Raw genomic sequence first — 13,592 nt, forward strand, 5'->3', positions numbered from 1 at the left:
TTTTCCATAAAAAAGAATTAAGACTTATTGAAGAAATGGCTGATTTTAGGATTATGGCAAGGAAACTACAAAATGAATCTGAAACATCTTGTTGAGCCAGAAATTAAGTAAGGAGGGGCAAAAAAAAAAAAAAGAGATGGATGAATGGGGGCATATCAAAAGCACAGGAGTCAGTCTGAAGGGACTCCCGTTGGCCAAATCTAAGACCATTTGAGCATCAAAATAAAGAAATAGCTAATTTTAGGTCAAGGAAAGAACAAGATGAGCCTGGAGCATTCTGTAGTGCCAGAAAGTAAGCAAGTGCTCAAAAAAAAAACAAAAGGACTGGGGCATATCCAAGAGATACCAAAGCCAACCCCAAAAAGCTCTCAGTGGCTGATGCTGTAAAATTTTGAGCAACAAAATAAACAATGCAGTATTAGATTGTAACCCAAAGCATAAAATATTAAGTATACATGAGTCCATACTGATATAAATAAATGATTGAATATAAAAAATAAATGGGGAAGAAGACACAAATCTTCCTTACAGAAGAATCCCCAATAGTATATGCAAGTATTCTCCCTTTCAGGGAGTGAGCTTAATTTCCCTCTTTTGGAGTGTAGGATGGAGTTGGTGACCCACTTCCAAAAATAAGAAGGGAAAACCAGTAAATTTATAATGGAGAAACCTGACAAACACTACCTTAACCAAGGGATCATGGTTAATATCACTAGTGATAAATCATGTTCTTATCATGTACCCCGTGATACAATATATGATATGATATATGACCTCTCTGGTAGTCTTCTCAAAAAACCTGTAACTCCAGCCTAACCATGAGAAACATCAGACAAACCCCAATTGAAGAACACTACAAAACACCTGACAAATATTTAAAAAGAACATCAGTGGAAAACTGGCAGAATCTAAATAAAGTCTGTAGTGTACTCAATAATAACATACCAATGTTACTTTCTTACTGTTCACGAATGGGCTCCAATTATGTAAGATGTTAACATTAGAGAAAACTGGGTGAAGCTGTACTATCTTTGAAACTTTCCTGTAAATCTAAAATAATTATGTAATAATTTTAAAAGTAAATGCATAAGGACAAAACTGATTATAACCCATTATACATCCATTAGCTCATTCAGATAGTAGAGAAATGTTATATAGACAGGTAGATGGGTGGAAGAAGAAAAACTTGCTTATAACAGAATGCTAACTAATAAATATGGAATAAATGAAGGGGTTAGAAAATTACAAATTTGTGACTATCATAGTAAAATTAATTCAGGTACGTATATTCAATGAATGCTAAATCTAGGATGAGAGGAAGCTTTCAAGAAAGACAGGCTATTTACAGTGGTAGAGTAACTCCTCTCAAACTACCTATTACAAACGGAAACATAATATAGCTGTCCCCCCCTTACCCATAGTTTTGTATCTGCAGTTATTCACAGTCACTGCCTGAAAATGAATGCAAAATTCCAGAAATAAACAACTCGTAAGTTTTAAATTGCATGCTGTTCTGAGTAGTGTGATGAAACCACATGCTGCCCTATTCCATCCAGTCTGGGAAGGGAATCATACCTCTGTACAGCATTCCATGCTGTATATGCTACCTGCCCACTACTGTATAGGAAAAAACAAAGTGTAGATAGAGTACTCTCCGAGGTTTCAGGTATGCACTGGGGGTCTCGGAACATATCCTCTGAGGATAAAAGAGGACTAATGTAACCCTGTAGTCAAGAAACCAGAGAATATCTTAACCAACTGATCAAAATGAACATTATCTAGCAGGGGTAAATGGATATCATATGCCTCTGGATATTACATTGTGATAAGGACACAATTTACAAAGCATTCCAGCCCGAAAAGCACAACCTTCATCTAATAATGAGGAAATATTAGAAAAAGCCAAATTGAGAAGTATTCTATTAAAATAGCCTGATTCTTTAAAAATATCAAGGCCACGAAGAAAAGCTAAAGAACTGCTTCAGTTTAAAGAAGACTAGGGATATGACAACGAAATAAATTAAAGATAAAATGGGAACATAAATGATAAAGTATTATACTGACATTAAATTACCTGTACTGTCGTTATGGAAATGAATTGCCTTGTTCATAGGAAATATACATTGAAGTATTAAGGGGTAAACGGGCATGATATATGCAACCTTCTTTGAAATGTGGTAGAACAATTTACGTGTGTGTGTGTGTGTGTGTGTGTGTGTGTGTGTGTGTGTGTAGAGCGAGAGAGAGACAGAGAGGGAGACAGAATGATAAAGGAAATGTGGCAAACTGTTGAAAAACTGATGAATCTGAACAGAGTTTGAGAATTCTTTTTACTATTCCCGTAACTTTTTGTAAGGGTGTAATTATTTCAAAATAAAATAAAAGTTCTTTAAAAGTTATATTAGATCTATACCAATCCAAGTCTTTATAGGGTCTTGTGTCCAAATGCACAAGACTATTAATTTATACAACTGTTAGAGAAATCTAATAGTTATCATACTCTTAGGTAAAGATTAAAACCATGGTACCATCTCTGAATTCAAAAAAAATGTTAAAAATGCCAAGTTCTCTTAACTATAATAAATGAGTTAATAATAGAACAGGGACATACTCTAGGTTGTTGTGTTTCCTGTAAGGGCAAGTAAATTATTATGAAAGAGAAAAGGTATGTTGATATTAGGGATAAAAAAAAGAAATGGCCACGTGTGGTGGCTTATGCCTGTAATCCCAGCACTCTGGGAGGCCGAGGCGGGTGGCTCGCTGGAGGCTAAGAGTTTGAGACCAGCCTGGCCAACATGGGCAAACATGGCGAAACCCCATCCCTATTAATATAAAAAACATTTTAAAAAAAAAAAAAGAAGAAAGGAATTAGCACTGACCACAGAAGCCTACACATTGGCCAAAGGCCTGTAATCCCAGCACTTTTGGAGGCCAAGGCAGGTGGATTGCTTGAGCTCAGGAGCTTGAGATCAGCCTGGGCAACATGGTGAGACCCTGACTCTACAAAAAGTAAAAAAATTAGATGGGCACGGTGGCACATGCCTGTAGTCCCAAGTAGTTGGGAGACTGAGGTGGGAGGACTGCTTGAGCCCAGGAGATTGAGGCTGCAGTGAGCCATGATCTCGCTACTTCATTCCAGCCTGGGCAATAGAGTGAGACCCTGTTTCCAAAAGAAAAAAAAAAAGAAGAAGAAGGCTACATATGGATAGATTTATAATTATAATACAGAATCTTAAGGGTAGGATTCAAAACAAAAATTATCTAATTTAGACAGGCTATGTCTTCACAGTTTGTTAACTAAAATAATGGTATAAATGAAATCAAGGTAAATCTAAGAGTCAAATTAAATGATGCATCTGAGAATGATGTGCTATATTTGAACATTAAATGTTTTATATATTTATATACATATTAAATAGACAACTTAAGTACAAAGTTATACGTTACAAATTACCGTTTTCTACATTGTGTACTGAAGAACACTAATTCTATGGGATGCTAGTAAAAGTCATTCATAAAACAGTTCAAAGATCAAAAATGTTTGGAAAATGGCTAGACAGTCTCTTTGACTGGGCTTTAATGTACTAAAATGGATTGCAACATTCTTAAAGGGGCACAGACTAGGTAGCATTTCCCAAATGTATTTTACTTCAGAGCCCTTCTCTCAAATAGTACTATCTGAAGAAATAGCATTTGAAGGAGAAAAAAGTGGGTTATAGTTTTTAATTGTTAAGGAATTTTAGTCAACGGAGAAATTCATAAGGGCTGAAGTAATCAGGCAAAGAGGTATAAGCATTTACCTACTCTCTCACAGGGGGAAAGTGTAGTCTATATTGAGATACACCTTAAAGTGAAAAGCAATTAGAGCTCTGTGGATGTCTTTTCTCCAAAGGTAATTCCTTCACCTAATTCCTACTCCCTTGTAAAATACCTCACAAATATTTTTTTAAAAAGTAGCAAATGCCACATTAAGTAAACATGTATCTTTAATACTTTGAGAAACATTGGCTGGGGTGGTGTCTCATACCTATAATCCCAGCACTTTGGGAGGCCAAACCGGGGGATCACCTGAAGTCGGGAGTTCGAGACCAGCACATGGCGAAACCCCATCTCCACTAAAAATACACAAAAAATTAGCTGGGCATGGTGGTGCACGCCTGTAATCCCAGCTACTAGGGAGGCTGAGGCACGAGAATTGCTTGAACCCAGGAGGCCAAGGTTGCGATGAGCCGAGATCATGCCTCTGCCCTCCAGCCTGGGTGACGGAGCAAGACTCCGTCTCAAAAAAAAAAAAAAAAATTTGAGAAACATTAAACTTCATTCTCTATATAGTTAGTATTAGAATACAAACTCATGAATTCATAGCTCTTTCAAAACTGATTCTGCCAAATTCATCCACTCAGTAATTCCCACATGTGCCTTCACTTGTGACTTAGTGTCACTACTTATATTGTTCCTTATGATCTAGTATCATGAAATCTAAGGCCCTGTTGAAGTCCCACATCCTCTAGAAAGTACTCCTAGATATTTCATGCACACAGTTAGCATAAATCTACTAGTAATATACATATAGAAAAGTCTATGATAACTATTTACTATTTTCACCAACCTTTTGTTTTTGTCTCATGTTTACTAACATATTGAGATGGGAAAAACTGAACATCTTTTTAATTACAGAATTTAGAAACCATTTAATCCAACCTTTTAATTTTTACAGATAAAAAAAAAAAAAAACCCAAGGCCCAGAGAGGTCAAGTGCCTTTGTAAAGGTCATGAAGCTATTTAGTGGCAGAACTAGCCTGACTTTATGCGCAGTACTCATTTTACCATAGTACTTTATGCAAACTCTTCAAGAGAATGAATGTTGGACTTAATGTCATCTTGGCTATAAACTTCAGAAATCGTTCAAGTACGGCTTCCAGATTTAGCAAATAAATACAAGATGCTCACACAATACAAGACACCTGTGCAACTTATAAAAAAATTATTTGTTGTTTCTCTGGCATTCAAATTTAATTAGGCACCCTAATTTACAATCAAAAGAAGTATTAGAAGCAAAATGAGCAACTAGGAAAAAAAAAGAGAAAATAACATTAGTAAACTGTTTAAACAAAACATTTTCCTAGGACATGACACTATTTAAAATGCCTTTCTCTTAGGACACCACCCAATCCAATGATCAGAAATACATCATTGGAGGATCTAATACCCTAAAGAAATACCTTTGAAATCTTTCATTTCAGTCCAACCCTAATAATATATAGTACAAGTATCCTTCAACATGTGCATATATTTTACCAAGAATATGGTTATAAAAAGATATTTCATAAAACAAATTCTACTGGGCATCTGAGTTAAGAGTAGTTGGGCAAGGACGAAAGGTAAGATATGTTATTATTCAATACCATGGGCTTTGTCTATAGCTGGACAAGCAACAGGCAACAGGGCTAGGCTCCTGAGTACGCCTCACTAGAAAAGCTGACTGAAGTAGATGGAAAGAGTGGCAACTTCTTACCAACTGTATAGTGATAAGAAAGAGCAAGTCATTTTCTCTTTCATTGGTAAAAGAAGAAAAGGAGCATGAATTTTGCTTTTACAGAATTAAAAACCAAGAATGGAATGATAATATTTCCAGCCAAACCAAGTACATAGTTCAAATGCCAAAAATCCCATTGTTAGGTAACAGAGCAAGATTCCTTTCCCTAGTTTATTCTGTGATAGTGTGTTTCTTCATAATGACAACACCTGAACCTATAGTAAGATTATGTTAAATTAACCCTTATTTTCACAAAGATTCAATTTTCAAAAACAATGGGGGAAAAAGGATAAAATTCATTTGAAAATGAAGGGGTAAATGCAATGTATGTGCTAAACTAAAAATGTATACTAATCAAATATTTAAAAATGAATTGCACCATCATCTCTTTATTCACTCAGTCACCCATTCAACAAATACTAGTTGTACAGTTAATACGTGCAATTGCATGGAGCTAAGTGCTGTGAAAAAGTAAAAGCCATGTGATACAACAGTGTCTAGATTCCATACACTTTTTCTTCAAGATCACTTTATTTGGTTGTTTGAAATACAAATGACATTTTTTTCATTAAAAAAATGTTTAGGCCGGGCGCGGTGGCTCACGCCTATAATCCCAGCACTTTGGGAGGCCGAGGCGGGCGGATCACGAGGTCAGGAGATTGAGACCATCCTGGCTAACACGGTGAAACCCCGTCTCTACTAAAAAAATACAAAAAATTAGCCGGGCGCAGTGGCGGGCACCTGTAGTCCCAGCTACTCGGGAGGCTGAGGCAGGAAAATGGCGTGAACCCGGGAGGCGGAGCTTGCAGTGAGCCGAGATAGCGCCACTGCACTCCAGCCTGGGCAAAAGAGCGAGATTCCGTCTCAAAAAAAAAAAAAAAAAATGTTTATTGGGCCCTCTGTCATCATATAAAATCCCCATTTGGTTCATAATGTGTATGCAATACTACAGAATTTAACCATTATATATAATATACAAGATTTCTATAGAGAAATTTCATGAGTGTTATAATTTAGAACGATGCCACCTCAACCTTATTACTGATAAAAGCCAGGAGCAAAATTGAGGGGCAGGATTACACATATCTCCAAGGCAAAAGTTTCAGCTCCTATGATATGAAAAAGAGAAGAAGGAAGCTGACAAGAAAAGACTGTGGGACGTAACAGGGAAGAGGCAAGGATAGAAACTGGCTGGAAGCAGGGAAATGAAACATAATCTGGGGTGATGGGAAAGAAGGAGAAGTCCATTCTCATCTACCTTTAGGTGAAAGGACCTCAACAGAGTTAGGATGAAGGATTAAGCACAAATCGTATTTTCAGGAGCCAGTCAGTTAACCAAATGGGGGAAAGCATTGTGATCCCAAAACATCAAAGTCAGACAAAATTGTATGTGGTCCTCCACAAGATTTTTCTATTGAAGTTGATAAGAGACAGAACAGCTTCCCTTTTCCTTCTTTCTCTTTTTATGGAGAGATCAGGGACTAGTGGAATAAGAATAAGCTCAAAATAATAGAAGTACTGTGTAATAATGAAGAAACTTTAATCCAAATGGAGATTAAGGTTTCTGAATTATTACAATTGCTTTTTTTTTTTTTTTTTTTTGAGACAGAGTCTCGCTCTGTCGCCCAGGCTGGAGTGCAGAGGCGCGATCTTGGCTCACTGCAAGCTCCACCTCCCAGGTTCACGCCATTCTCCTGCCTCAGCCTCCCGAGAGCTAGGACTACAGGCATCCGTCACCATGCCCGGCTAATTTTTTTTTTGTATTTTTAGTAGAGACGGGGTTTCACCGTGTTAGCCAGGAAGGTCTCGATCTCCTGACCTCGTGATCCACCCGCCTCGGCCTCCCAAAGTGCTGGGATTACAGGCGTGAGCCACCGCGCCCGGCCCAAATTATTACAATTTCTTATACCTCAATTCTAATACTTTACAACCTGTTTAAAGGGTTCCAATTACAATACATTTTAAAAGACGTAAGATATAGTATATCACAGAAAATATGCTTTTGGTCTTAGCATATGACAAACACACAACTAAATTTTCAGAGAATAAAACTCTAAAAGTCTGTTTGAGAATTTTAAAAGAATAAATCCATGTTAATGTTTCTTCTTTCTTCACAGAACAACCATACTGTACATTTTGGAATTCTGGGAAACTATATGTGTGTGTGTGTGTGTGTGTGTGTGTGTGTGTGTGTGTGTGTGTGTGTATATATATTTCGTAGTTTTGCTCTTATTGCCCAGGCTGGAGTGCAGTGGCACGATCTTGGCTCACTGCAACCTCCGCCTCCCAGGTTCAAGCGATTCTCCTGCCCCAGCCTCCCGAGTAGCTGGGACTACAAGCACCGGCCACCACGCCTGGCTAATTTTTTGTATTTTTAGTAGAGACGGGGTTTTACTATGTTGGTCAGGTTGGTCTCGAACTCCCGACCTCAGGCGATCTGCCCGTCTCGGCCTCCCAAAGTGCTGGGATTACAGGCGTGAGCCACCACGCCTGGCCCTATATATATATATATATATTTTTTTTGAGATAGAGTCTTGCTCTGTCACCCAGGCTGGAGTGCAGTGGCATGATCTCAGCTCACTGCAACCTCCGCCTCCTGGGTTTAAGCGATTCTCCTGCCTGAGCCTCCTGAGTGGCTGGGATTACAGGTACACGCCACCATGCCCAGCTAATTTTTGTATTTTTAGTAGAGATGGGGCTTCATCATGTTGGTCAGGCTGGTCTCAAACTCCTGACGTCATGATCTGCCTGCCTTGGCCTCCCAAAGTGCTGGTATTACAGGCGTGAGCCATCGCACCCAGTGAAATTCTGGGAATATTGTTTTAAATGTTGGTCTTGCTGCATGTCATTATAAAGCCTGAACATTTAAAATTGTTTCCTTGTTGTTTTGCACATTTTACCAAATAGAGACAAACTGTTATTTCTGACAAAAGAACCTCAGAACTTGAGTTCTAGTCATTAATATATTTTTTTACAAACACCATCATCCAATTAACCTTCATTTTGTACTTCTATTTACTTAGTGTTTACAGTATGGCTTTCTAGGGTACAGTTAACACCACTAAAAAATAATTTAATAAACACAACTATTAACATTTCCCAAAATAATACAAATATGTGAACATATATACAGTCTCATAAAGGCACCTTTTTGTTTTTGAAATAAATACCTTTTGACCTCCTGGAGCTTCAACTGTGTGATGTTCTTTCAGTTTTTGTTCTTGTTCCATTATGTCTTTCAAATGTTCATTTACCTTAAAATATAAAAATATCAGTTTGAATTTGTATTCTTTTTTTTGAATTTCTATTCAAATATAACAATAAAATAACACACATTAAGGTGCCTATAGTCAGAGCCCTGATGTCAATTATCAGTCTCACTTAAATAAAGAAAATTTCAGCTTCACAACCAGAAAAAAATAGTTTATGGGTACTCATTTGATATTCTAGAATTCGTTAATTTATCAAACAGTTGTTGAGCAGACACTATATGTCAGGAACTGGTTGGAGCGCTAACAGAAAAAAGGTACTCGGTAATGTCAGTTTTAATGCTTAGGAAGCAAACTAATATCAAATAAAAATTTTACAATCTATTTTAGAACTAGTAAATGAAAGTTATTTTCCCTAAAATTAATGTTGTTGTTATCAATAAATAACACTGTGAATCAAGTTCTTAAGGTATGATTTCAGACATATCCATGATCGTGGGGGAGTTTAGGGCAGTCATAATGCCACAGTTAAAACACATGCAAAATTTCTGCATATGAAAACTTTTTGGGGAGAGAGCTTAATTTCTCTCTCATCAGATTATTCAAGCAGTCCATAATCCAAAAACAGTTAAAAAAAAAAAAAAAAGTCTACATCGTGCATAAATTATTTCTTGAGAAGACTTTAGATAATTTTCGGTTTTGAGTTAATGATTTTAAGGTCACTCTAGTAACAATCAATAAAAGTTCAAATTTATTAATCATGGCACTGTAGAAAATATTAACGCCATTAGCCACTAAAACTTTCAGTCCCCACTTTGTTTCTGGCACCTAAGAATTCCCTTTTCTTCCTTTAAACTCAACTCTGCAGTATAAACTTTTCTAATTATATTTATCAAGCATGTTTAGGTGTTCCTAACAGGAAGAGTTGTAGTTTTAGTCTGACATGTTGACAAAATCATTCATATCTTCTTCTTGTTTTTGAGACGCAGTCTCATTCTGTCGCCCAGGCTGGAGTGCAGTGGCACCGTGTCAGCTCACTGCAGCCTCCGTCTCCTAGGTTCAAGCAATTCTCCTGCCTCAACCTCCCGAGGAATTGGGATTACAGGCGCCCACCATCACACCCAGCTAATTTTTAAAATATTTCTAGTAGAGATGGGGTTTCACAATGTTGACCCAGCTGGTCTCAAACTCCTGACCTCAGGTGATCCACCCACCTGCTGGGATTACAGGCATGAGCCACCCCGTGCCCAACCCCATATTTTCTATCATGGTAATATATGGTGTTACAAAACAGTTTTATAACACCCATGTATCTTTAAGCATTTTGGTCTCTTTACCAATTGTGCGAGGGGAAGAAGACAGGACCAAATCCTGGGAAAGTTTATAATGTTTTCTATTTGTTTGTTTTGTAGTATTTTCATTCCCCACCCACCAACCTTTTTTTTTTTTTTTGGAAACACAGTCTCCCTCTGTCAGCCAGGCTAGAGTGCAGTGGCGTGATCTCGACTTACTACAACCTTTGCCTCCTGGGCTCAAGCAATCCTCCTGTCTTGGCTTCTCGAATAGCTGGGACCACAAGCGTGCAGCACTATGTCTAGCTAATTTTTGTTTTTTGTTTTGTTTTTGGTAAAGACAAGGTTTCACCTTGTTTCCCAGATTGGTCTTAAACTCCTGGACTCAAGCAATCCACCTGCCTCAGCCTCCCAAAGTGTTGGGATTACAGACGTAAGCCACCACACTCAGCCTCATTCTCTTTAAGTTAAAAAACAAAACACTTTCTAATTCATTGTCAGGTAGTCGTAATTGATCTGCCAGTTTGGAAATATCCTTGTTTTTATTTTTTTCCCCACTGAGGAAATATCTTCATTTTTAAAGAGGTTTTTATCTGATTCTGTCCAAAAAGCAAAGTGGTCACAAATTAACATTTTAAACCACCATTCACTCATGTTATCTGGACATTCAACAGATATCTACTGAATGCCAGTTATGTGCCAGATACTGTATTAAGAGGCTAGGTATACAATGGAGTACAAAGCCAAAGTGATTCCTGTCCTCATGAAGCAGGGGAGATAGAACAACAACAAAAGCCATTTGTAAATGCTATAAATACATTAAAGTGTGAGTAGAAAATAATGGGAGCAGGAAGACCTATTTTAGAAAAGATGGTTATATCAGACAAGGCCTTCGCTTTCGTCTAAATGTTTGCCCCCCAGAGTTCATATTTGAAACTTAATCCCCAATGTGTTAATATTAAGAGGTGTAGCCTTTTGGGGCATGATTAAGTCAGGAGGCTCTGCCCTTGCATATGGGGTTGGTTCCTTTATAAAGGGGGTTGAAGGAGCACAGTGGCCGTTTCGGCCACGTGAGGACACAAGAAGAAGCTGCCATTCTGAAGCAGAGAGCAAGTCCTGACCAAAAACTGAATCTGCTGGCACCTTGATCTGGGAATTCCCAGCTTTCAGAACTATGAGCAATGAATTTCTGCTGTTTATAAATTACCTAGGCTAAGGCATTTTGTTATAGCAACCCAAACAGACTAAGACAATTTCTTTAAAAAGTAACTTTAAGCTGAGATCTTAAAGAGAACAAGCTGGCTATGGAAAAAGTAGAGGAAAGAGCATTCCAGAGAGAGAATGAAAAACATAAGCAAAAGCCCTGTGGTAGGAAAAATACTTGCGTGTTTAAGTAACAGAATGACACAGTGAACCCAAAGAAGTTACAAAATGAGATCTGAAACAGAGGTAGAGCCAAATAATATAAGGTTAATATATTCATGATTTTTGTGTACCTCTGCATGATTCAATCATTCAATATAATCTTGTCTTCTGTGATTTTGCTTTTTTAAGTTTAAATTCATTTTAGCCACTATGCTGATAATTATTTTAGCCATGTTATTGCCATTTTTCTTTGGTAGGTTTTTTTATACTTGTGGATGCATTATCCAGGAAAAAAGGCAACTGGGTTAGGACAAGCCAAAACAACAGCCAGAAGAAGAAAACATATACTAAATCTCAGAGGCAAGGGTGAAGTCATAATGCGAGAATAAAAAATAATGCTGGGGCTGGTAGAATGGAACAAGGGAAAAAATACGCTGCAGTTCAGATTGAATCAAATTGTTTTAAACCTAATTTGAAAATGAAATGAGGTGGATATGACTGCATAAAGCTGCTGAACATTCCTAGTTAAGTGATCTCCTTAATTCTGTGTAGATTTCCAAAGTTCTAAAGTGCCTAGCTTAATTCAATGGCTTAAACTATCTCTTCTCTTTATTAATTTAGTGTTTATTAAATATAATCTCTTTATCAAACACTGTGCTAGTCTAAATACTAAAACTGAAAAGAAGAAAGAAGGTCATCATAGGCACTAGAAATAAAAAGTTCATTGTACCTATCCTCACATAGACTATTCTAGTTAGGAATACAGATTTTAAAAAATTAAATGATTAAGAAAAGTAATTAGTCTGAAAAGCGCTATGAAAGAAAAACAGTAGAGTGTTAGAGTATAGAAAACAAGGGGTTGATAGAGGCACTTCATTTAGATAAGGTTGTCAGGAAAAAGTGCTATCCCAAGCTGATGGAGAGCAGAAGCACTAAGCCATGCAGAAATCTGGGAGCTGAGCTGCCCAGGAATAGGAAACATGAGGTTCAATGGTTCAAAGGTAAGAAAGGGCATCTAACGGGAATGAAGTTAAAGAAGTGAGAAAGGGAAATGGTGGCCATGAGCCTAGCATGGAGTACACAGGGTCAGATTAGGTGGTACCTTGCAGGCCATGATAAATTTTACATTTTATTTTAGGGGTAAAGTGAAGTCACTGAAGAGTTTTGAGCAAAAGAATGGCATGATCCAAGCTGCACTATAAAAAGATACTTTTAGAATTCTGGTTCTGGTAATAGTAGAATAGCATGCATCACACTAATCCCTGCAGAGAGCAATTATAAACTCTGGACAAAATATATAAAGCATCTGTTGGAGGTACTGGTGAGCAACCAAGAGCAAGTAGAAGCAAGAAATAATTCAACTTTGGAAAGAAAGAAACACACTGAGTGAAATCCATGTTTATATGGCCTTACCCTCAATTCAACAGTGCACTGACTAGAACTCAAGGAGAAAACTGTAGTCTGGTTGGCAGGAGGAATCAAGGGAAATCTGGCACTGCTAGAGTAGCTGGATACTGAGGAGGAATATTCTAGGAAGAGTAATGGGGGAGGCCCAAAATCTGCATACAAACTCCCTCAACTCTTGGCTGAGCCCTGGACTGTGCATGTGTAGGAAAGATTCTAAGAAGTGCAGGGAGAAAACTGCTGAGAAGCCAAAGAAACTGCCACCACAGGGGAGACAGAGTTTGGTGTTCAAATCCCACCAAGTAGAGGAGGGCTTGGTAAACACCTTGGGTTTTCCAGTGAAACTTCAAAAAGGTGGTTCATGCTTTAGAAGTAAAGATTGAGTTTAAATTAAGGACAGAAAAATATTGATTGGATTTGCCTTTTTGACCAACTCAGGAACAATTTCAGGGTAGGAATGGGTATGGGAGAGAGAGATAAGAGCAGGCTAAAGAAATAGCAAACAACTCTTGAGAGAGTCTGTTGTATGCAGAAATAGGGTTGTATTTGGATGGGGAAGTTTTGTTTCTTAGGATGGAAGACACTAGAGCAAGTCTGGTTTTTTTTTGTTTTTTTTTTTTTTTTGAGATGGAGTTTTGCTTTGTTGCCCAGGCTGGTGTGCAGTGGGGCAATGTCGAGTCACTGCAACCTCCACCTCCCAGGTTCAAGTGGTTCTCCTGTCTCAGCCTCCTGAGTAGCTGGGACTACAGGCACGCACCACCACGCCCAGCTAATTTCTGTATTTTT

At 37.8% G+C, this 13,592-nt stretch overlaps 1 protein-coding gene across 5 annotated transcripts in view; it reads right to left on the reverse strand.

Moving 5' to 3' along the window:
* Positions 1-13,592, reverse strand: part of CAMSAP2 (calmodulin regulated spectrin associated protein family member 2) — a 123,933-nt gene that overhangs the window by 36,311 nt on the left and 74,030 nt on the right. For all 5 annotated transcript variants that reach the window (XM_032137632.2, XM_032137629.2, XM_032137631.2 and 2 more), the window contains exon 4: positions 8,707-8,790. In XM_032137632.2, coding sequence (XP_031993523.1) covers positions 8,707-8,790 — 84 coding nt within the window. The remainder of the gene's footprint in view (positions 1-8,706; positions 8,791-13,592) is intronic.

The sequence above is a fragment of the Hylobates moloch genome, unplaced genomic scaffold (assembly GCF_009828535.3).
Source record: "Hylobates moloch isolate HMO894 unplaced genomic scaffold, HMol_V3 SCAFFOLD_18, whole genome shotgun sequence".
In the NCBI taxonomy this organism is placed as follows: domain Eukaryota; kingdom Metazoa; phylum Chordata; class Mammalia; order Primates; family Hylobatidae; genus Hylobates; species Hylobates moloch.